We start from the raw sequence: 22,970 nt of genomic DNA, 5'->3' as shown, positions 1-22,970 counted from the left end.
CACCACATTCACACACACACACACCACATTCACACACATACACACACACACACACACACACACACACACACCACATTCACACACACACACACACACACACACCACATTCACACACACACACATGCATTCTTACAAACACAAACTCACACATACACACACACGCACATTTACTCTTACACACACAGACACACACACACATGCACTCTGACATACACACACTTTCTCACACAGACACACATACACACTCTCACACACATACACACATGCTGTTTCTCTCTCACACAGACACACACACACAAACACACACGTGCACTTTCTCACACAGACACACACACGCGCTCTCTCACACAGACACACACATGCACTATCTCACACAGACACACACATGCACTCGCACACAGACACACACACAAACACACACATGCACTTTCTCACACAGACACACACACTCACTCTCTCACAATGACACACAGACTTCTATGAGGCCATGCATTCATATGTATAGACCTCATAAAACTGAGGAAGGAGGACAACTGGCAAATGAAAGGGGTCTAGGTTATAAAGAGACCTGCCCTCTAAATTAATTTTCCAGCAAACCCTTTGCGAGAACAAAGTAGGTCTGTTCTCCCAAAAAACTTGGTCCCATGTCTTTTAATACCCCTGCCCCCTATTCCAAAAACACCCACCACACCCTTATAGCCCACAGACTAAACAGTCTGCCATGGTTTTCTGATCCGGTGATTCAAGACTAACGCATTCCAACACGTGTTCACTTTTTCACAGGCCAGAGAAAACATGGCAGGGGCTGAGAGAGAGGAAATGCCAGGCCGAGTCTGCTGCTCTGAGAGAACTTACAGGCTGCTGGGCTCTGTCAGACTGACTGACTGTTTTACTCACTCACTGACTGACCGACTCACCGAATGACTGACTCATTTAATGACTCACTGACTATCTCACATTACATTACATTACATTACATTACATTAATGGCATTTGGCAGACGCTCTTATCCAGAGCGATGTACAACAAAGTACATACCCATAACTAGGGATAAGTGCGCTGAAAGACCCTAGTGGGAAGTACAATTTCATCTGCTACCTGTACAACAACGATAAGGACCAGGGCCTATTTGAATTATTATTATTACTTTTTAAACAAACAAATAAACAAACAACAAAGCAAAAGGGTAGGGAGGGATGGGGAGAGGTGCTGCTTGAAGAGGTGCGTCTTCAGTTTGCGCTTGAAGGTGGCAAGAGATTCTACAGTTCTGACCTCAACAGGGAGTTTGTTCCACCACCGTGGAGCCAGAACAGACAGTAGTCGTGAATGACTGACTCACTTAATGACTCACTGACTGACTGACTCACTCACTTAATGACTGACTGACCTACTCACCAACTCACTGATTGACTCACCAACTCACCGACTCATTCACTGACTGACTCTCTGACTAATTGACGCACCTACTGACTGACTAACTTACTGACTCACTGACTCACTGAATCACTGACTGACTGACTGATGCACTGACTGACACAGACTGACTGACTCAGTCACTGACTGACTGATTCACTGACTCACTAACTGAATGACTACCTGACTCACTGACTCACTGACTGACTGAAATACTCATGCACATTGGCCAGGGAAAGGTGATCGCTAGTGCAGAGTGAGCACAACATCAAGGAGAGTTTGTAAAGGAGGGGTGGATCACAAAGCCAAAACGAATCAATTGGTGAAAAGCTCATTTTAATTCGTGTACTGGTTACAGTCACGTAATTAAAGGTGTGGTTAGCACACCAGTGATGACCAGTATTGAAACATAGCAGGTGGGATTGACTTGGGGAGAGCATGGGGTCTAACTAACTGATACTGTATATACCTATATATACCTATATATACTGTTACCTCCCCTACAAATATGAGTTGGATAATGTGTAGTAATTCTCGATCTGCTGGTTACCTAGTCACTGAGGAAGTCTCCCAGTATCTGCCAAACACAACCAGCTGGGCCAAGGTTCTGCGCTCTTGCCTACTATTGAGTTTCGGACATGGCCCAAGTCTTTTATGGGGAAATATTTCTGTTCTGGTCCCGTTCCTAGATCATCACTCCTACTGTGTGCTTAAAGACTGCAGGCTTTGATTTTTGCACACTGCAGGCTTTGATGATTAGTTTACCTTTGTGTGCTTGTATCTGCAGACGAGTAAAAGCCTTCTCGGCCTCCCTGCTGATGAAACACTGTTCCTCTGATGTTCCTGCCCTTTGTTTCACTTTAAAAGTGAAAAAAAACAATTTGTCTGAGAAGCTGATGTAGCCAGGAAGGGATAAGAAAAGATCTCCCCTGAGTCTACTAAAACAACAACAAACTTAATCTGCCGGTCCCCCCTTTTTTTTTCGGTTGTCCCAGCAACGGTTCATGCAATTAAATAAACACCTACGTTGTATCCATTTCTTGTACAGCTTAAATTTTCCAAGCCGTGCTTGTCCCCGGTGGCAGGCAGTGACAGAACATTGCTTTTATTCTTCCATGACTGCTGTGGGAATGCTTTCAATGGGCTGTTATAGGAGGGAAAACTTTAACCCCTTAATGTGTGACATCACAAATGTGTGATTGGAATGTTCTTAACTGAACATTCTAATGCTGATGTATTCAAATACAGATTCGGTTTTTTTTTAGAGTTCTACTTCCAATTCACAGTGTTCTATTCTGTAATAGTCAATTTAGATAATCCTTTATGATGTCACCAATTTGAATGAAATTGAATTCTTGAATACATCTTGGAATGACCACACATATTCCTCAAAGGGTTAACAGCAATGAGTGCTAGAACACCAGCTTAGAATTAGTGTAGTATTTAGGAAGTTGCCTCCAAGACCCATGCAAGAGGATAATATCCAACAGGGCTGTGTGTGAGCTGGTCTTGTGTGCGCGGAGGTCAGATGGAGTCGCAGTAAGAAAAGAAAGCAGCCGGCAGGGTCGACTGAGGACTCCATAGGAGTGCGGCAAACTTGGGAGCTGAGTGATACAGCTAAAAATAAACAGGCCTTTAGCAACTGACGTATTGTTCTTTTTTTTTTTAAACAACAGTGAGGCAATGCACCCAGGACTGATTTGTGCTGTGCTGGGCTTTTCTGCACAAAAGGGAGTACCGGCCAGAGTGGTGCCAACCAGGAAACCTGGTGAGGAAACCCTGCCCACCATCTGCTGCTACAATCAGGGGCATTCTCCGCCCCATGGCGTCCAATGGGAAGCCGGGACACGTGGAAGGGCACTCTCCCATGGTGCACAGGCCAGCCCGCCGTTCGCTCAGCCTGTGAAAGCCCTGATCCAGCACAACCGCTCCGTTACCACCAGACCTGGGTCAAATAATCATACCAAATACTTTAATCCTTTAGATACCAGTAAGATTCCTGCAGATTACAGACAAGTTTTTTTTTTTTTAAATTCCCTCTTTTCATGAATAGCCCAGTTTCCTGTAAACACGCATTTCGTTCATCTTCTCTAGAACATTTTCAAGGATTTGAATGGGCGTTTTGAAATGTTACCACAATCTGAAAAGCATGAAATATCATATTAAATAATAGTACGACCAAGGTCTGGATCTGAGACTTTGTTTATGATGGAGAGCATCTGAAGACACACAGAAAGCAATCTTTGGGACTTTGATAGGGCTTGATAACATGAGTAATTTTATTGATAAAGTTGCAATATATTGTAATCATCTCTCCTTCCCTTACAAAAGACACTAAAATTGAAACATTTTTAAAGAGTAAAAAAGTAGCAAATATAACTGTCCCTGGAAGGGGCTCAAGACAGAAAGCACAGCATAATATACTATAGTTATAATAAATAAATAAACAAACATTGAATGTGACTATTTACATTTTCGTCTTACATAATATAATGCTCGTAATGTCCGTGGTGAATATACATATTTATCATCAGTCATTTACAAAAGCAAACAATGCATGATGTCACAGAGAAGGGACTACGCTCGAAGACGGCTTTCAGCCAATCCAGAACCTTCTATTTCAGAACACTTTGTGCCCAAGCAAAAATTACCCCAGGTATTTCTGATTGGTCAGCTTACTGTGGGTGGGTTCTTTGGTAGTGCCTGTGAGTGGGTGTTTATTTTTTAACCTGGCTACCCGTGGATTCTGTTTCCAAAATAGCCGACCGTACTGCGATTACTGAAGTGTAATTGTAATTATATTGTAGTGTAATTATAACGAGGGAGGAGGCAGTGGAGCGGTGGAGTTCAGTAAACGCCACACCTCCCCGACCATGAAAGCACCTCTGACAAGACCCTCGCCTCTTTAGTAACAGCCTCAGGTGCGTCTGTACCTCCACCTGGGTCTCCGTCCGTCCGTCCGTCTGTCTGTCTCCCGAAAGGTTGTATGCTGTCCAGCAGCGATCATCAAATGTGGCCCTCGCATCCAAATCAAATCCAGCCCTGGCTTTCTTTTCTCCTGGGTAAATAACTGCACAATTAGTGCTACTGATTGGCCAGACTGTCTTCACGCCTGACTCCCAGGTAAAGGGAGGGTGGAAAACCAGCAGTCCTCGGCCGTCGAGGACCGTGATTTGATGATCCCTGCCGTAGAAGCTTATAGCGGTAACTCTACTGTGATGTGGGGAGCTGGCTGACTGCGGGGTGGTGGTATTGTGGTGCAGGGAGTGGTGGTGGTGGGGTGCAGGAGGCTTGTGCCTTTCTTTCCTGGCATCCATGTTGAAAAGGGCTTTGTTCCGCCCTCCTGCAGCTCAGTAATTAGTGATGGCAGAACAAGGCTTCACAAGCCACACAATGGGCTGTCAATCGACTCGCGTCGACCAATCGAAAGACAGACTCCCAGACAATAAAAGTGTGATTGGTTAAAAAGCAGCAAATCCTTGACAACAGGCCGTTTGCTCCGCCCATTTTGGCAGTTGGTGAAGCCTCACTCTCCAGCCATTGGTTCAGGTGTCGGTATGAACTGCGCACATTCTGAGGATCTCCAGAGCGACATTTTAAAGGCAAAGACCAATGAAGGACACCTGTCGACGCACTGCGGTTGTGACCGTTAGAAGTGTTGACAATGGAACCACTGCTACTGCTCAACACGAGGAACCGTCCCGGCATGACCACAAATAAATACATAAATACACCAATAATTTAACACATGCGCGAATAAATAAAAACCAAAAAAAACCACAAGAGTTCTTTTTTTTTTTCCCGAGGAACAGTTTGAACAGTTTTGATCCATTTTGGATGTCATGAAATAGTCTTGAACTGGAACAGTTACTGTATGTGCTGATCAAGCAGAAACATGCTATTTCATTACCTCGTGTCTGTCTATGCCCAATGCGGGACGTCCGTGGACCTGGCTACCTGTAAACTCTGGAGTGGATCACACCGCGGGAGCCACTGGGAGTGCATCCAAGCAAGGGGAGGGGAGGCCCAAATCACCAGACTGCAGCGACTCACACACACACACACACACGCACGCACACGCAGCCCAGAGGAGTAGGGGGCGGGCATCCAGCGCCACCCCACGCCTGGCACAGGCCTCCCATGGGGGCGTGCCCCTCAGCCGCTCCACCCCTGGAGCTGCAGGGGTCGGGGGAGGGAGGGAGAGAGGGGGTCGGAATTGGGAGGAATTACCAAACCAAAGCTTGCACACGCAGCCACACGGCCGACGCCCCGCCCCGCCCCGCCCCTCCCTACCCCAGCCCCGCCCCACCCCACCCTAATCCCCCCCGCCCCGGGCGGCACTGCCCCACCCACCCCCTCCTCCTCCTCGCACCCCTGTCCAGGCATCCTTTGCTCAGTCCCAGCCGTTGTCCTTGATCATGTGGGCCAGCTCGATGATGAACTTCCCCTCCTTGTACTTCTGGCTGCTCTCAAAGGCGTGCTCCTGTGCAAGAGAGAGAGAAACCGTCTACACCACCAAATAAAAAAACTTTCTTCCACAGCAGTACTACTGCCTTGAAGCTTTTCATATGCCTGATTCTACTAATTAGCAGCTCAACAAGATCTCTAGCTGTTGAATGAGGTGTGCTTTGCAAGGGTTGGAGTGAAAACCGGACAAAAGGACAATAGATCTCCAGGAACAGGGTTGGGCAGCCCTGCTCTAGCTGCTGAATGATGTGTGCTATGTTATGGTTGGAGTGAAAACCTACAGGACTGTAGATCTCCAGGAACAGGGTTAGGCAGCCCTGCTCTAGCTGTTGAATGAGGTGTGCTTTGTTATGGTTGGAGTGAAAGCCTACAGGATGGTAGCTCACCTGGAGCTAGAACTTCCAGAACATATTGGCAGAAAAGGGCACGACACAAAGATTTTGATGAGATGAGCGTGCAATCCTCAAAATATACCACTCAACAAAGGGCTCCTACGTACACCAACCCTGGAAGCTCACATTATAATCTTAAGCAGGGCTGTTCCTGGAGCTCTACCATCCTGTAGGTTGTCATATCAGCCATAATTTGGTATGCCTGATTCTACTAATTAACAGTTCAGTAATATCTCTAGCCATTGAATGAGGGGTGCGTTGTCAGGCTTGGAGTGAAAACCTACAGGGCTCCAATGTACACACCAACCCTGGAAACTCACATTATAATCTTAAGCAGGGCTGCTAAACCCTGTTCCTGGAGATCTAACGTCCTGTAGGTTTTAATTTCAACCCTAATTTGGCACACCCGTCTCTGCTAATTAGCAGCTCAATGAGGTCTCTAGCTATTGAATGAGGTGAGCTTTGTTAGGGTTGCAGTGAAAACCTACAGGACAGTAGATCTCCAGGAACAGGGTTGGATAGCCATGAAGTAGAGAAAGCACAAAGACTAGAACCCAGCTAACACAAAACACTCTCACAAAGTCGCTGACATTGACACAACATTCCAGTAACATTCTGAGAACATTTTGTATTAGCTGAGAAGGGGCCCTCTTATTCCCCAGCTCACTCTAAATCCCCGCTAACTGGGAGGGACGCCTGGGGGTTAACGGAAACACAACTCCCGCCGCGTTTCAGTTAACGCTAACGGCTGCCATTTTATTTACTGTACACTCTTAATCCCCTCCTGACTTGTTTTTCAAACAGTTTGCGGCGTGAACTGATGTTGTTACTCTTAGCATTTCCAGCTGATAAGTGCACTGGGTCAGCACACTTGGCTCCATGACAATGACCCAAAAACGGCCCCGTCCAAGATATTAATATCCCCCTCGCTCAGCTGGCGATGTCATGAGGCCGCCTGCCTGCCGCTTGTGGCATGTCGGTGGGGATCTCATGACTGCCGCTGACCTCTGCTTAGACCGCTTATTAAAGCCGGGAGGAGCGCAGGCGTAGTGCGATAACTTCATTAGTGAGTTCCTGCACAGCACTGCGGTGCATTGGTGGCCGTTCAGGAAGTGCAGCTCTACCCGGCGGACATCTCGCGCGCACTCACGTATTTCCACCCCAGCGTGGTTTTACAGTTTTCACAGTAGATGTCGGCGACGGCGTGCAGCCCCGTCAACAGAACCCTTTCTTCAGCTGGACCGCATCCCACGTTCACCCTGAGAGAGAGAGAGAGAGAGAGAGAGAGAGATGATTATATATCATTTATACACATGATTATACATAATTATTATCAACATTCACTATATATTCCATTATTGGCAAAGTGCAGACTGTCACCTTTCATCTGAGGGTATTTACATCCATATCAGGTGACCATATCCCTATAGTCCCCCCATTCTTCTCAACTGTTTCTCATTAGTCAGGTTTATTAAATCGCTTCCTTAGTTCAGGTATAAGAAAGCTTTCAGTATCTTGTCTTGTTTCTAGGCTTTTGATTGCTATTGGAGTTTGTTATTGGTGTTTTTCAACATGACGATCATAGTTGTGCCAATGAAAATCAAGGATGGACGATATAGATGTAAGTAACCTCCGATGAAAAGTGACAGTCTACACTTTAACCTCATATTCAATGTTTCAATCCCCATCTAATGTGCTAGAGTACAGAGCCAAAATAATATAAATTGTACCACTGTCCAAATACTTACGGACCTCATTGTATACTGCTCTTAGTTAATGTTGTTGTTGTTTTTTTTCTGTTTGTAAAACGTTACTATGCTTTGGCAGCACAATGTTATTTGTCATGCCAATAAAGCTCCGTTTGTATTGAATTAAACTGAATTGAGAGAGAGGGAGAGAGAGAGAGAGAGGGAGAGAGAGAGAGAAACGGTCATGGGCACAGACGCGAGCTGCACTCCCTCCTTGCTGCAGTTTAGCAGACGGTCCGCCCCGGCACACACAGCAGTAACGGCGGTGGAAGATTTACTGCACACTGCAGTGCATCTCTGTGCCTGTGGATGCAAGGCTCCCGCTATCTTTATCAGCCTGAATGTGGTGAAACCACCAGGGCCTCTCTCTGCAGCGAACAGAGCCCGTCTGAATTATTTATCACCAAGAAAGCTTTAGTGAAAAAAAACCGGGCCTTATGGGTACAGCCTCTTCCCAAAGGTTTCAGCTCGGTCCTGGCTACCTGGGGTCTTACAGTGGCAGTTGCCACTGCAATTCAACATGATGTACAGCACTACACATCCAACAAAGATCTTTTAGTGGATTTGCTGTTTAAATGAACCTATCAATGGATAGTTATCATTGTTTTCAGCACAATACATTTTCAAGGTACTATTAAAATATCATCCAAATTTATGTTCAACTTTCAAATAAACCAATGAACTTGGTTAGAATTTACTGGGAGGAATTAACAGATAACTTTTTGTTGGATATTTAGTACATCACACTGAAGGGCAAAAGAAGTGATTACACGGTTTTGGGTGAATTATCACTTTGACCTCTCATCCTTTCGTAATCTGGAAAGATTCCTGACCCTTGCCATCATCTCCTTGGACAAAAAGAAGGTAGCATTACGTAACCGGGCCCATTTTTGAAAGACTGCCAAAGATACATTTCCAACTCCATCAAGCTGGATGGATCACGTATATAACTGGAGTCAATTAACATCAAACTGCAGCGCAGTATTTATCTGTCCTCTTAATACCGAGCGGGGAGCAACACAAAAACAGACCATTAACGGGGCTTTCTCCATTTGTATAATGTATTTAATTATGTATGATTACATAATGAATCCAGTGTATATAATGTTATATTCCGCTGGGTTATGGATGTTCCAGACTTTCCCTTTCATCGTAATAACACCTACTTTAGGTCTTCGGTCCAAGCAGACTCGTGTCTGTGAAGCCGCTCTTTCAGACAGTAATGCGTTCGGTCTTTTTAGTGTGTACTCAGGTACTTACACGGAGTTGAAGAGGTACGCTCTGCCTTGGCTCCCTTGAAAAGACTGGAAGAGAGGAGAGAAGAACATGAGACATACTTCAAAAGAATGCAGTCCAAGTAGGATGATGGCCTGGGAGCTGAAGGCTGTCCATCAGGCCCAACTATTCAACAGAAGATCATTTTCTGTTCTTCTCTAAAACATGTCTGATTAATTTAAACCATAATTTGTTCAGTGTTTTGAGTGGATGATGGTCTAGCTTCTCAGTTTTCAACATCTGGCCTCTAAGCTTCACCATTTATAGAACTTGGATGTATTCTCTTCAAATCCATGCACTTCAAATAATCTGCATGTGTTTTTGAAAGAAAGGATTTCTCCTTACAAGACCATTTAGCTATATTTATATTATATTATATTTACTCTAAATAAGTATAAACTATGCTATATTCATTGTATTTTCTGTTTAAAATATAAATGTTCTATGGTCAAAATGCTCTCATTTTACATAAAAGAATTAATGTTGCAACTTTTTAATTAGCTTATGAATGACCATATATAATCATCTTAAAATAAAAAATAAAAATTTAATGCAATCCTGAAAACAGGCGGCCCTCAGATCAAAGAGACCTAAAGTACTCGAGAGAGGTTAGACTTCATCCATCCAAACTATCGGGTTTTCATTTATTTGTTGAACGAAGGTTGCACTCAAAATACTTAACAGATTGATCGTTTGCCTTCTGTGAAAAGAGCTGTTAACCCTTTCAGCGCCTCTGTGTGGAGCTGCACCACATCATTTTGCACTCATCTCATGTTCATCATCTAGAACCAACGGACAACCAAGGGTCACATGGCCATCTGATTTGTTTTCAAGGTTACACTTGCACCGGCCCTTCTGATATCCCAAAATGCAATTTTCCACTTAGGTTTAAATGGTTGAAGTCAGGCAGATAGAATGTCGATCTATGAGAAGAATCCACTCAGCGGAACATGCCGGAACGACAGATGCAATAGCTATTTATTATCCCTTGTTGCACAGGACCTGCAGCAGATTAAAAAAACATCTTTCTGAATGTGGACCCAGTCGTGCGGGCTGTGCCCAGGAGGCCCTGGGGCGAGGTGTGTTATTGGCCGGGCGGGCATGATGGTGGCATGCTGGGAAACGGAGTTCCTTCCTCGGGGGCGTGTGGGCACGGCAGGCTCAGCGTGTGGTTGGCTGACGGCTCACGTTCTGCGGGCTCCGCTGATTGGCTGGCTGTTAAACGGGCTGTGTGAGAGTGGGCCTGGGGTGGAGGAAGCTGCAGATGTCTTTGACATTGCGGAGTAAATTACAGCACAGCCTGAACAAACCGCACAAAGAAACGCAGGCTGTGAGAGGGAAACTGGGTTTCTCTTCCCTTGGGGTGAGCCAACAAATAAGCAATGACAAAAAAACCTCAATTTGTGATAATGACAGGGATTAGGACCCAAAGCTGAAAGAAAACTCCAACCCCCCCTTCATCCCCCAGGTCTACAGGAAGCTCCAGGCATGGTGCACATCGGACGCTTTGATAGATTTTTCTATATTTGGCGATTTCACACAGGAACTTTCATCCTCTTCTATTACAGTCTGCCTGGGCACCATTAGCGTAATGTGAGGGGGCTAGCTGGCTGGACACACCCCAATCGCCTTTTTTTCCCCTTCTCTTTTTTTCAGACTTGCAATCATCCGCCTCTTTATTTCAGAGAGTCAGATGTTCGTATGCAATCCCAGCCTGCATCCCTGGAAAACCCTTGGTTAGCGAGGGCGGTCAATCAAGTATTTTTAGCAAAGCACGTTAGGGCTTAAACAGAATAAATGGAAGATTCTGTGAAGGGTGAACGGGGGGGCTGCACTGAAAGCCGGTAATGGACCTCTGATTGGTCGTGGGTCTCTGTGTCAGTGACTGGTGACCTACATCTTGACAATGACACTTTTACGAGACACTGCGCTGGAATATGATTCCGGGTCTTTCTCTGGTGACCTGTGTGAGGTGCAGTGCGGTGATAATTTAGGGGACAGCGTGTCGCATGCACGGAGACCCCCTGTGTTAAAGAGACAGAGGAGAGGGAGGCTACACCCCACCACACACCGTCAGACACGGGCTGACCCACATTCTCACTCACTACCTCACTCACTCACTCAATCTCTCACTCACTCAATCAATCTCTCACTCACTCACTCAATCTCTCACTCACTCACTCACTCAATCACTCAATCACTCACTCACTCACTCAATCTCTCACTCACTCACTCACTCAATCAATAACTCAATCTCTCACTCAATCTCTCACTCACTCACTCATTCACTCACTCACTCAATCTCTCACTCATTCACTCACACAATCACTCACTCAATCTCTCACTCAATCTCTCACTCATTCACTCACTCACTCAATCTCTCACTCACTCACTCAATCAATCACTCTCTCTCACTCTCACTCAATCACTCAATCACTCACTCAATCATTCTCTAACGCTCACTCAATCACACACTCACTCACTCAATCTCTCACTCACTCAATCAATCACTCACTCTCTCACTCTCACTCAATCTCACACTCACTCACTCAATCACTCACTCACTCAATCAATCACTCTCACTCAATCACACACTCACTCACTCAATCACTCAATCAATCACTGTCTCACTCTCACTCACACTCACACACATACACACAGTGGTCTGGCCAGTGCCATCTTTCCCCTAACAACACAGCGAGTGAGGATAAGCCAGAGTCATACACACACACACACACATGCACATACACACACACACACACATACACACACACACACACACACACACACACTACATGCTGCCATTTTAGACACACAGGAGAGCCTGGCTAATTTACCCATTGATTTTTTATGGGGGCGGCTGGGTGGCTGACGCATTAACACGCATCCGCGGATGAGCCTGCAAACATTGGCGAGGTCGCACGCAAACAAACAGAGCGCGACAGCTGGGCTGGCAGGCAGGATTTAAAGGAGGACACCAATGACTCCAATCCACGATGACTGCACTTCACAACCGGCTTTTCCACACAACTGCCTTCACCAGGTGCACTACAGTACACTAGGGCCCTGTTTCACAAAGCAGGATTACTGAGTAAAACCCAGAGCAGCTCTTTTCACTTCAGTCCATGTTCCACATTTTGGGAGGGTTCCGGGTTTTACTGAGTGCAGTTATTCAGGTAACTCACTAACCCTGATATGTGAAACACCCCCCAGAACACAACCTGTTACACATACAACCAATACTCTGCTTATTCCTTCAACACAGGCCTGCCCAACCCTGTCCCTGGAGATCTACCGTCCTGTAGGTTTTAATTTCATCATACATAATTCTACTAATTAGCAGCTTGAGGAGATCTCAAGCTGTTGAATGAGGTGTGCTTTGCTAGGGTTGGTGTGAAAACCTACAGTACAGTAGATCTCCAAGAGCAGGGTTGGCCAGTCTAAATTTGGACCAGTTAATTTCATTGGATGATTTTAAACCTATCTTTCCTAGCATAAGAAATGAGGTATGCAACTGTTTTCTGTGATGAAATCACAGATGTTGCCTTTTTGTGCACTAAGTGTGAATCACATTATCTAATGTTGTGAATCAGTTTATTACCCTTTTTAAACTTGATTGGACTTCTGGCTAAATAAAGGTTCTTTCATTCATTCATTCATTATCCTAACCCGCTTATCCTGAACAGGGTTGCAGGGGGCTGGAGCCTATCCCAGCATACACTGGGCGAAAGGCAGGAATACACCCTGGACAGGTCGCCAGTCCATCGCAGGGCACACACACCATTCACTCACACACTCATACCTATGGGCAATTTACACTCTCCAATCAGCCTAACCTGCATGTCTTTGGACTGTGGGAGGAAACCGGAGTACCCAGAGGAAACCCACGCAGGCAGGAGAACATGCAAACTCCACACAGAGAGGCCTCGGCCGACAGGGATTCGAACCCAGGACCTCCTTGCTGTGAGGCGGCAGTGCTACCCACTGCACCATCCGTGCCGCTAAATAAAGGTTAGTAAATAAAATAAATAAATAGGTCTGGCTGTGCCCTTTCACTGCGGTCGCCCGGCAGTGCCCCGAGGACCCGCCCACCTTGGAGATGAGCTCGTCGTGATTGGCCAGGTGGGCGCGGCAGTGGATGCAGCTGTAGGTGCGGTGGCAGCTGGGCAGGTAGGCCTGGAAGGTCTTGGAGCGCGTCATCCTGACCACGGGCGGGGTGGGGGGGCGGTGCAGGAACGGGCTGCCGGCCCAGGACGGCTCGCAGGGGAAGCACCGCAGCACGCAGGTGAGGGCCGTGGTGGGGCGTGGGGGGGAGGCACACACCTGCGGCAACCAGACAAATACAACTTTATTAACATCGCCTACAAAACACGCACACACGACAACCATACAAATACAACTTTATTAACATCGCCTACAAAACACGCACACACGACAACCATACAAATACAACTTTATTAACATCGCCTACAAAACACACACACACGACAACCATACAAATACAACTTTATTAACATCGCCTACAGAACACGCACACACGACAACCATACAAATACAACTTTATTAACATCGCCTACGAAACACACGCGACAACCATACAAATACAACTTTATTAACATCACCTACAAAACACACACCTGCGGCAACCAGGCAAATACAACTTTATTAACATCGTCTACAAAACACGCACACACGACAACCATACAAATACAACTTTATTAACATCGCCTACAAAACACACACCTGCGGCAACCAGACAAATACAACTTTATTAACATCGCCTACAAAACACACACACACGACAACCATACAAATACAACTTTATTAACATCGCCTACAAAACACGCACACACGACAACCATACAAATACAACTTTATTAACATCGCCTACAAAACACGCACACACGACAACCATACAAATACAACTTTATTAACATCGCCTACAAAACACACACACACGACAACCATACAAATACAACTTTATTAACATCGCCTACAAAACACGCACACACGACAATCATACAAATACAACTTTATTAACATCGCCTACGAAACACACGCGACAACCATACAAATACAACTTTATTAACATCGCCTACAAAACACACACCTGCGGCAACCAGACAAATACAACTTTATTAACATCGCCTACAAAACACACGCGACAACCATACAAATACAACTTTATTAACATCGCCTACAAAACACACACCTGCGGCAACCAGACAAATACAACTTTATTAACATCGCCTACGAAACACACGCGACAACCATACAAATACAACTTTATTAACATCGCCTACAAAACACACACCTGCGGCAACCTGACAAATACAACTTCATGAACATCGCCTACGAAACACACGCGACAACCATACAAATACAACTTTATTAACATCGCCTACAAAACACACACCTGCGGCAACCAGACAAATACAACTTTATTAACATTGCCTACGAAACACGCACACACGACAACCATACAAATACAACTTTATTAACATCGTCTACAAAACACACGCGACAACCATACAAATACAACTTTATTAACATCGCCTACAAAACACACCTGAGGCAACCAGACAAATACAACTTCATGAACATCGCCTACAAAACACGCACACACGACAACCATACAAATACAACTTTATTAACATCGTCTACAAAACACACACACGGCAACCAGACAAATACAACTTTATTAACATCACCTACAAAACACGCACACACAACAACCAACAAATACAACTTCATGAACATCGCCTACAAAACACGCACACACGACAACCATACAAATACAACTTTATTAACATCGCCTACAAAACACGCACACACGACAACCATACAAATACATAGTATTATACATAGTATACATATATAGTGAGGTAAAGTCCCGCTGAATGGCATTTCCGGTATACTGCTATGCTTGCAGATTTCATCATAGACGGCAACAACAACAACTTCATATAAACAAATGGCACACACCTGCACCAACCATATACATGCAACTTTATTAACATCGTCTACAAATCACACACTGCAGCATGCAGGTGAGGGCTGCAGTGGTGTGTGGGGAGGAGGAATACATTTAAATAAAACTTTATTCATATAGTCTTATAAACCCTGCTGTAAAATCCAGCTGTGGCAGCTTGACCAGCTTGAAAATTGAGCTGGTCAAGGTGGTCATCAGCTGGTCTAGCTGGGTATGAGCTGGTCAACCAGGTCAACCAGCTAAACCATTCTGGTAGCTAGTCAACAATCTGGGAACTGGTCTGAACTGGTCAACCAGCTACCAGTGGTCAACCTAGCGTGAGCCATTCTTTTCAGCAGGGCTCTCTCCCGCTGTCGGGTGCACACTGTACACAAGGACAGTTCACATCCCCGTTAACCTCTGCCTCGTAGAGCACCTTACACACCAGCAACACACATGCTGTCTACCTCAGAGTAGCTCCCTGCTACAGCACCACAAACACAGACCTGGTCAAATACGTCATTGTTTTGGATCCAAATACTTTTCTGCGCTCGACTGATCTCGCCTGGTGCACAAATATATTTGACCCATGTCTCCCACAACCTTTACCCTCTCCCACTGGACAGCACACACAGACAGTTCACACACCTTTTAACCTCAGAGTTCTCTCTGGCTGGCTGCTAAGTGCTCTTTCACATCTGTGTGCCATTTACCACAACTTCCTGACCAGTATGGAAACCGCACTCAGGCAGGCAGGAGCTGCGATTTGCAGCTTCATAGACACACTGTGTGCAGGGGTGAGCGACACAGGCGACAGAGTGCTAACGGCCCAGGAGTCTCTGCGTTAGCGGCTGGGCAGTGTGCGGCCCTGTGCTGGCTGAGGGAAGGCTAGCGGTGCTAGCCGCTAGCTGTGTGCTATGAGAGACGCCTTCTGTTCACCCTGCTGGGAGCCTGCCAGTGCGTGGGGCTCCAGCACAAAGAGAGCACTGACTGACAGACTGCAGTCAGGCCCTAAACACACACAGACACACACACACACACGCTCACACACACATATACACACAAAGGCACCCCAGCCATGTGTAGACACCGAAATGAAGTTTCCTGCTCAATTATTTATCAAGCCTACAAAACACACACATACACATGCACGCACACACGCATGCACACACAGACACACACGGTACCTTAGCCTTGAGTAGACACAGAAATTAAGTTTCCTGCTCTGCCATTAATCTAGCCAACATAATACACACACGCACGCACACACACAAACAGGCGCACACACACACACCCACACTTGCTGTTTGCCCAGGCCCTGAAAGAGAGAGCGTGTTTTAAGGGCCCCAGTTGACTGGGAGGAGTCAGGAAGGAGAGCCCACAGCACAGAAAATGACAGACCGTGCCCAGCTGAGGGAACCGTATTCAGGGAGCGGATCAAACAGCTCGCCCTGCGGTCGGTTTCAGATGTGGGACGCAACCAGAAACACATGCCCAACCTCTGGGCTTGCAGGCCTGGCTCCATCTCAGGACAGAGTTAAAGGACCTATTCAAATCTTCGGTCTGCTCAGCTTAATCCTATTTCAGCAGCGAAGACTGCGGTCTTTGACATTCTGCTGCTCACTCACACCCGCCGATCCGAAGTCATAATATCGCTCCACACATAAATAATTCCTCTCGGGCCAGAGGAGATCCTGTTCGTCACACGTCTTAAAGCAGGCTGGTCATTTTATCGCCCGTGTTAAGTATCAAACCTGCAAGCGACACAACATTTCCTCTATTGTAGCCGAGAGCGGGCCGACACGCCTAAAACTGCAGCGGCAGGTGACTTCGCCTTTCACAGTTAAACGCTTTTTTTGTATTCAGAAAGTAGCCGAAACAAAGACGTAGCCTACACCACGACAACGCTCTGGACCGTTGGGCAGAGCCACAGGCATTTTCGGGGGGTGGAAGGTAAAGGTGGGTCTCCATTGTGCAATCTTCCAAATGGAAAAACCTGTAAGCACGCGGAGGCTAAGTCTGTCTGGGGGGCGGTCCCTCGACGGCGTCAGGTTTCTGCGCCGTCTATTTGCGGAGCGTGGATCGATGGCGGCCAGCACACCTGCTTCCACACGATAATGCCCGCATCGCACCGGCCCGTCCGTCAGGCAGCCCGGCCCGACAGCCGCCCTGGCTCCGCGCCCCTTAAAGACGCCGCGAACGGAACAATGCGCCGGCGGAATTTTAATCAGGGAGCGGGACTCCGGCGGGAAAGCCGGGATCAAGCGCCCACCGTCAAAACTCCCGAGACCGGCGGAAAAACGATCCCCACCTGACCCACGCCACTCAAAAGGGCAGAGGTAACACATCAGTCAGGCTACGCGATATCAGGGCACTCAAAAACCAAACAATAAGTCAATCGCAGCAAACATTTTAGTCTTGTATTTAGACTTATTTCAATAACTTTTTTTGCCAAATAAGACAGAAATATTGTCAATGAGATGATTCGATTCAACATCTGCCAATGTGGAAAGAAACTTGTCAAGCTAACAGTAACTTAAAAAAATTTTATGGCTCATTACAACATTAAAACTCTTCTTCAGACCAACTTTTTTGGCAGTGGGGGTGTGAGGGGTCACAGTCTGACCCCAAAGTGCTGCTTTCTCTCAGCAGGTTAATGTATACTAAAACATCACATTGGATGGGCATGCGTATGGAGCAGCAGTGCAGTGCAGTTTTGTGTGGTAGACAAGGCAAGGCAATCGATTTGCACATTTACTTCAATTCAATCATCAGATTCCCCGAGTGACCCGATAGTGTATTTTGAAACCAAGCTGAAACCCGACTCCCGCGCCTCTGCGAACACGCGCGAAGGCGGACGGATTTCTAACCGTAGCGTTTCAGCGCGGAGCGCCTGAAAGTCCCGGCCTTACTGGTTGTCGCCCTTCCGAAAACTCACCTCTGGAGGACGGGGCGACCCGAGCGCGCTCGAAGAGGGAGAAATGAAAAGCTCGCGCAGACAATGGCGAGGCCGGTGGCGCCACAGTCGCCATTCAGCTAGGGCCATTGTGTGACAGTGAGGGCAACAGCTGCAGCGCCCGCCATCCGCCATCAGCCTATCAGCAGCACCTGGGGCCTCGCTCACACACACACACACACACACTCACACACATACACACACAAACACACACTCACACACATATACACACAAACACTCACACACACACACACACATACACACGCACACACACACACATAAACGCACACACTCTCACACACACACTCACACACATATACACACACACACTCACACACACACACACTCACACTCACACACACACACTCACACACATATACACACAAACACACACACTCACACACATATACACACACACACTCACACACACACACACATATACACACGCACACACACACACACATAAACGCACACACTCTCACACACACACTCACACACATATACACACACACACACACACACACAGCCACACACACATGCACACATACACACATACACACACACTCACACACACACATACACACAGCCACACACACACGCCTCCCACCCAAATGTGATTAAACCCAGGGTGCCACCACACAGGCCTGGGTGCCAGCCTGCTGAGTAATGACAATAAGCTACTTCAAGAGCGCCGGTTAATACAACAGCCTTTTTCTTCCTTAGATAAGCCTCAGAGTATAAGAAACAAAAGAAGAAGAGAACACAGTGGCCAATGTGTACTAATTATCACCAATCTGACGGCGCAACTGCGGGTGATGACAACTCTCTGCTGGACTGAATCCGCCTTGTGTGCGCACTTTAAATATGCTCATTTAGATGCAAACTTAAGAGGTAGAAAGCTAAATGTTTCGAGGCGTTTCTTCCTGGGGTGTGAAAAAAGCCTAACTTCCTGATAGTTTGAATAATGAAATGATCACCCCATCTACGGCAGGTGTGATTGGCTGAAGTAAAAGCCACTGGAGGAATGCTCTCTGAAACCCTCCCAATGTTAAACAGTAGCAGACGCTGGCAGGCCAGAATAAACGCGACTGTTGCCAAACAACCTTTGTTTCAGAACAAGGAACGACATACTATGGTAACAACGGAGATCACATCAGAGAGGGTGAACTGTGTGCCCTTGTGTGTGACCTGATACTCATTACACTGACCGGTTACTGAAAATAAACTGATCTATATAAATACACCACAATGCTGAATCAAGCTTTGGCAGAAAATGCAGAGAGAGCCTTCCTTCTTTCTCGTGTAAGAATGGGCATTATGCAGTTCTTACTGTGGCGATGTGTTATAGTATTGTAATCATTTACATGCATTGTTTTGTCTTATAAACCAGGCCTAAGTACCTAAGTGTAATTACAGTATACTGGGCTGTCCTTTATACTGCATTGGCCAATCATTGCAGTTTTATGGCCTGGCGGTTTCTAATTTTTGGTATCACAAGGAAAACTTAACAGAAATATTGAAAAAAAGCAAAAACTATGACAAGAATCTGCCTTAGCAAACACACTTCAATGCTAACTTTCACATGGACGAGAGCTGAAGGAATGCTTAAGGAAAAAACAACGACATGCTTTCATTTGCCTGGACAGAATCACTACAGATTGATTCTCTAATTATACACTGTATAGCAGCCTCTGCGCTGCCCGTATCTCCCTGCTGCTGTGTTTCTCTCTCTAGTACACTGTGTTTTCCTAGCTCTCTAGGTTAGCCAAGCAGCAGACGGCGAAAGCACCGATAATATATATCAGCACTTCAGAGGACTAGACAAGCATGTGCAAGGAATGCTAAAGGCTGAAGAGTCAGGAATGCCAGACACTGTGTGTGTGTGTGTGTGTGTTTGTGTGTATGGGTGAGTGTGTATGCATGCCTGTGCATGTTGTGTGCGTATATGTGTGTGGGTGTATACGTGTATGTGTTTCTGTGGGCATGTGTGTTTTACGTATGTGTGTATATGTGTGTTTGTATGTGTCTGCATGTGCGTGCATGTGTGTATGTGAACCAGGTCAGAGACGGCTGTAGTATGCATGCTATCAGCCTGCTCTGTATGTAGGGCAGAGTATCAAGGACCAGGCTGCACAGATGGCTGCCTTAGCACCACTGGCACTTCCATCCAGGCCACAGACAGGGACAGGCAGTAGGGCTGCCCAGACTGCAGGGGGCGCAGGCGGTCATATGGAGGAACGGGAGAGTCTGGGGGCAAGGAAGCCTTAACTCTTCCCTAGAAACCTACCCCAGAACCAGGCAGGCTATTGGGTTTAAGATCCATTGCACAGTTTAATGACATGGAAAGCTACATACTTTATATATAGAACCTACAATAATGGCAATTACAGTCAGAAAACCTGTCGCTATAATAGGCTTTCCCAGGAAGAAAGGAGATTTTTCAGCACCCAATCCATATATTAGTTCAATTTCAACTATATTTCCATTGGACCCATGTTTTTGTGGTTTGTGGTTTGAACGACGTCATGACAGTACAGGCCCACGGTTTTCTTGCTTCCTTGAGAGACGGAAGAGAAAGTATAGGGTGTGTACAGTGGGCACTGTCTTTGAAAAAGCCCACCTTTCTTTCCCAGCCTTGGGTACTCAGGAGAACTCAGCTTTCACGGGTGACAAAGGGCTTTCTATGCACATAGGGGTGAATTCTATACATAAGCAAGGCAGAGTTGCTGAGAACTCATTTAGAGCACTGTGTCACTTATGTCATTGCCTAGTCAGCAAGACACAAAGATGCCGTGCCTTTATAATTATTCACCCTTCTCTACATCTAAAGTGCACACAACCCTGTGTGTGTGTGTGTGTGTGTGTGTGTTTGTGTGTGTGTGTGTGTGTGTGTGTGTGTGCGAAATAGAGAGAGGGGGAGCATTCACACTCTCCTGACATATCACTTTTCTTCTAAATTTATCTACTGCACCGATTTCCATGGATGAAAACAGAGGTGGAATGTACAGTTCTAGTCAAGATGCAGGGGTAAAATCTGCTTTGCAAAATCTGCATCTGAATCATCTGGAAAGTCCATTCCAGGCAGTCAAAAAAGTAGCAGACGTTCTGGACAACAGAAACGGTCTAAAATGGCACCATGAAAACCACACAAAATCACCGTATGGTGCGATTTTCCATCTACGAACCAAAAATGACGGTAAAATCCTATAGGCAACGCACTTCATAAAAAGCCATCTGCCACCTGTCAACGGCACTAAAGCTGATCGCTGGTGAATCACCCTGCGGTGGCCCGCAGGCGCATTGTGATCAATCGAGGAAAATCATACAAATGCATAATGTGTTCAGATGACCCAAGCTAAACACTATCTATGTAAAACGCTGACTTCAGACATACAGAATGCTAATTCATTTTCCCCGCGTTCAACAACAATGCACTCAAACAGAATAGCTAGCGAGAAGCGTCGAGAATCGTTTTGTTGTTGTTGTTGTTGCGCGTTCGTCGAGCTCTTTGAGGACATAATTTCTTTAGTTCGGCAGTGCGTGTTTGTACGTGGCAGGAGGCAAAACCAGGCCAAACCGAGCCAAGGAATGTTCTGCGAACGAATGTTCGGCTTTGTATACAAAGATGCATAGAATTGCCACATCAAGGACAAATGAAACAGTCAAAAACAAAACAAAAAAGGTTATCTGAAAAAAATACGATGCGTGTCGGAGGAGACAGTGAATCATGAACTAACAATGTTATGAAATATGAATACACAGTAAATTCACTGTACTTAAACTACGGTTGTCACTAGTAGGCTATGTGAGGCAAGTATGCAGGTAAACCTATAGCATCCAGACGCCAGTGCGTTAAATAACATTGCTAGGGCCAATCAATTTCACCTTGATGTGAGCACTTATATCATGGTTCAGACTATCGTGATCATACTGTAAATTGTCTCGTTAATTCAATGGAAGTTCATCAACGCACGTTCACCGCAGCAGCGCTTGTTTTTGTACACAAACACGGCTGGTGCAGCATACGCCACTGGTAACTTTAGAAACACCATGTAACAGAAGCCAGCGTCGCCCGTACTGTAGCACTGCAGACCTCGCCATCCTATGCCCCTTCCAAAAACAATATGCCAGCCGCCTTCCATAATCGTCGTCAAACGCCAAAACATCATCATCCTTTAATCTACCTCACCAGTATATACATATACTGACATAATAAACACCTTACGAAACTTTTGTTCAAATGTCGCAATCAAAGACATGGCTAACATTAGTCAGATAAAGCGCAGGAATTGTGCATTATTTACCTTTGAATGGAAAAATATGCACTGGCCGTACTCCCCCTGCTCTTCTGGAAACGACACCGCTACAGAACGCAAAACATTCGCATCTCGTTCAAGTTTACTCTCTCTCAATTTCTCTTGCTCAGACCAGACGCACTGTTTTCGAATGCAATGCACAAACTGAGTTGTTATAATTGCTCAGTTGCGCACTGACTGTACCTCTTCTCCTGGACAAATTGACAGCTGCATCCGCCAACCAATAGAACAACTCAGCATAGCAACACTCCGCTCATTGGCTGCGGGTAGATACAGCCAGCCAATGTTCGTTTGCACTGTAATCATCAAGCAGGCAGCTGCGGTGCAAAACGCTGGGAACCATAAGCAGCTGCCAGCGGACCGAGGTGGCTCTGCCGCGACCCCAAGAAAGAGATGCACGCATTTTGCACGTTTATTTATTTTAATTTCTTG

The 22,970-nt window shown here is 46.1% G+C and overlaps 1 protein-coding gene across 1 annotated transcript; it reads right to left on the bottom strand.

Moving 5' to 3' along the window:
• Positions 1-5,768: 5,768 nt before the first annotated feature.
• LOC133133707 (protein yippee-like 2) lies at positions 5,769-22,671 on the bottom strand. The gene is made up of 5 exons (XM_061249865.1): positions 22,527-22,671; positions 13,388-13,618; positions 9,281-9,324; positions 7,423-7,531; positions 5,769-5,896 (listed from the first exon to the last, which is right to left on the bottom strand). The coding sequence occupies exons 2-5, from the start codon at positions 13,493-13,495 to the stop codon at positions 5,807-5,809; spliced, it is 351 nt and encodes a 116-aa protein (XP_061105849.1). The 5' UTR covers positions 13,496-13,618; positions 22,527-22,671; the 3' UTR covers positions 5,769-5,806.
• Positions 22,672-22,970: the final 299 nt, after the last annotated feature.

Source organism: Conger conger, chromosome 7, assembly GCF_963514075.1.
Source record: "Conger conger chromosome 7, fConCon1.1, whole genome shotgun sequence".
In the NCBI taxonomy this organism is placed as follows: domain Eukaryota; kingdom Metazoa; phylum Chordata; class Actinopteri; order Anguilliformes; family Congridae; genus Conger; species Conger conger.
This window is presented reverse-complemented; position numbering and strand designations above follow the sequence as displayed.

Excerpts from the sequence above, each read along its gene's own strand:
- LOC133133707 (XM_061249865.1), bottom strand. The coding sequence starts at position 13,495 with ATGACGCGCTCCAAGACCTTCCAGGCCTACCTGCCCAGCTGCCACCGC. Across the intron at positions 7,532-9,280 it reads GCGTACCTCTTCAACTCCGT|GGTGAACGTGGGATGCGGTC; the intron begins GTAAGTACCTGA and ends TCTCTCTCTCAG. Across the intron at positions 5,897-7,422 it reads CCACGCTGGGGTGGAAATAC|GAGCACGCCTTTGAGAGCAG; the intron begins GTGAGTGCGCGC and ends TCTCTTGCACAG.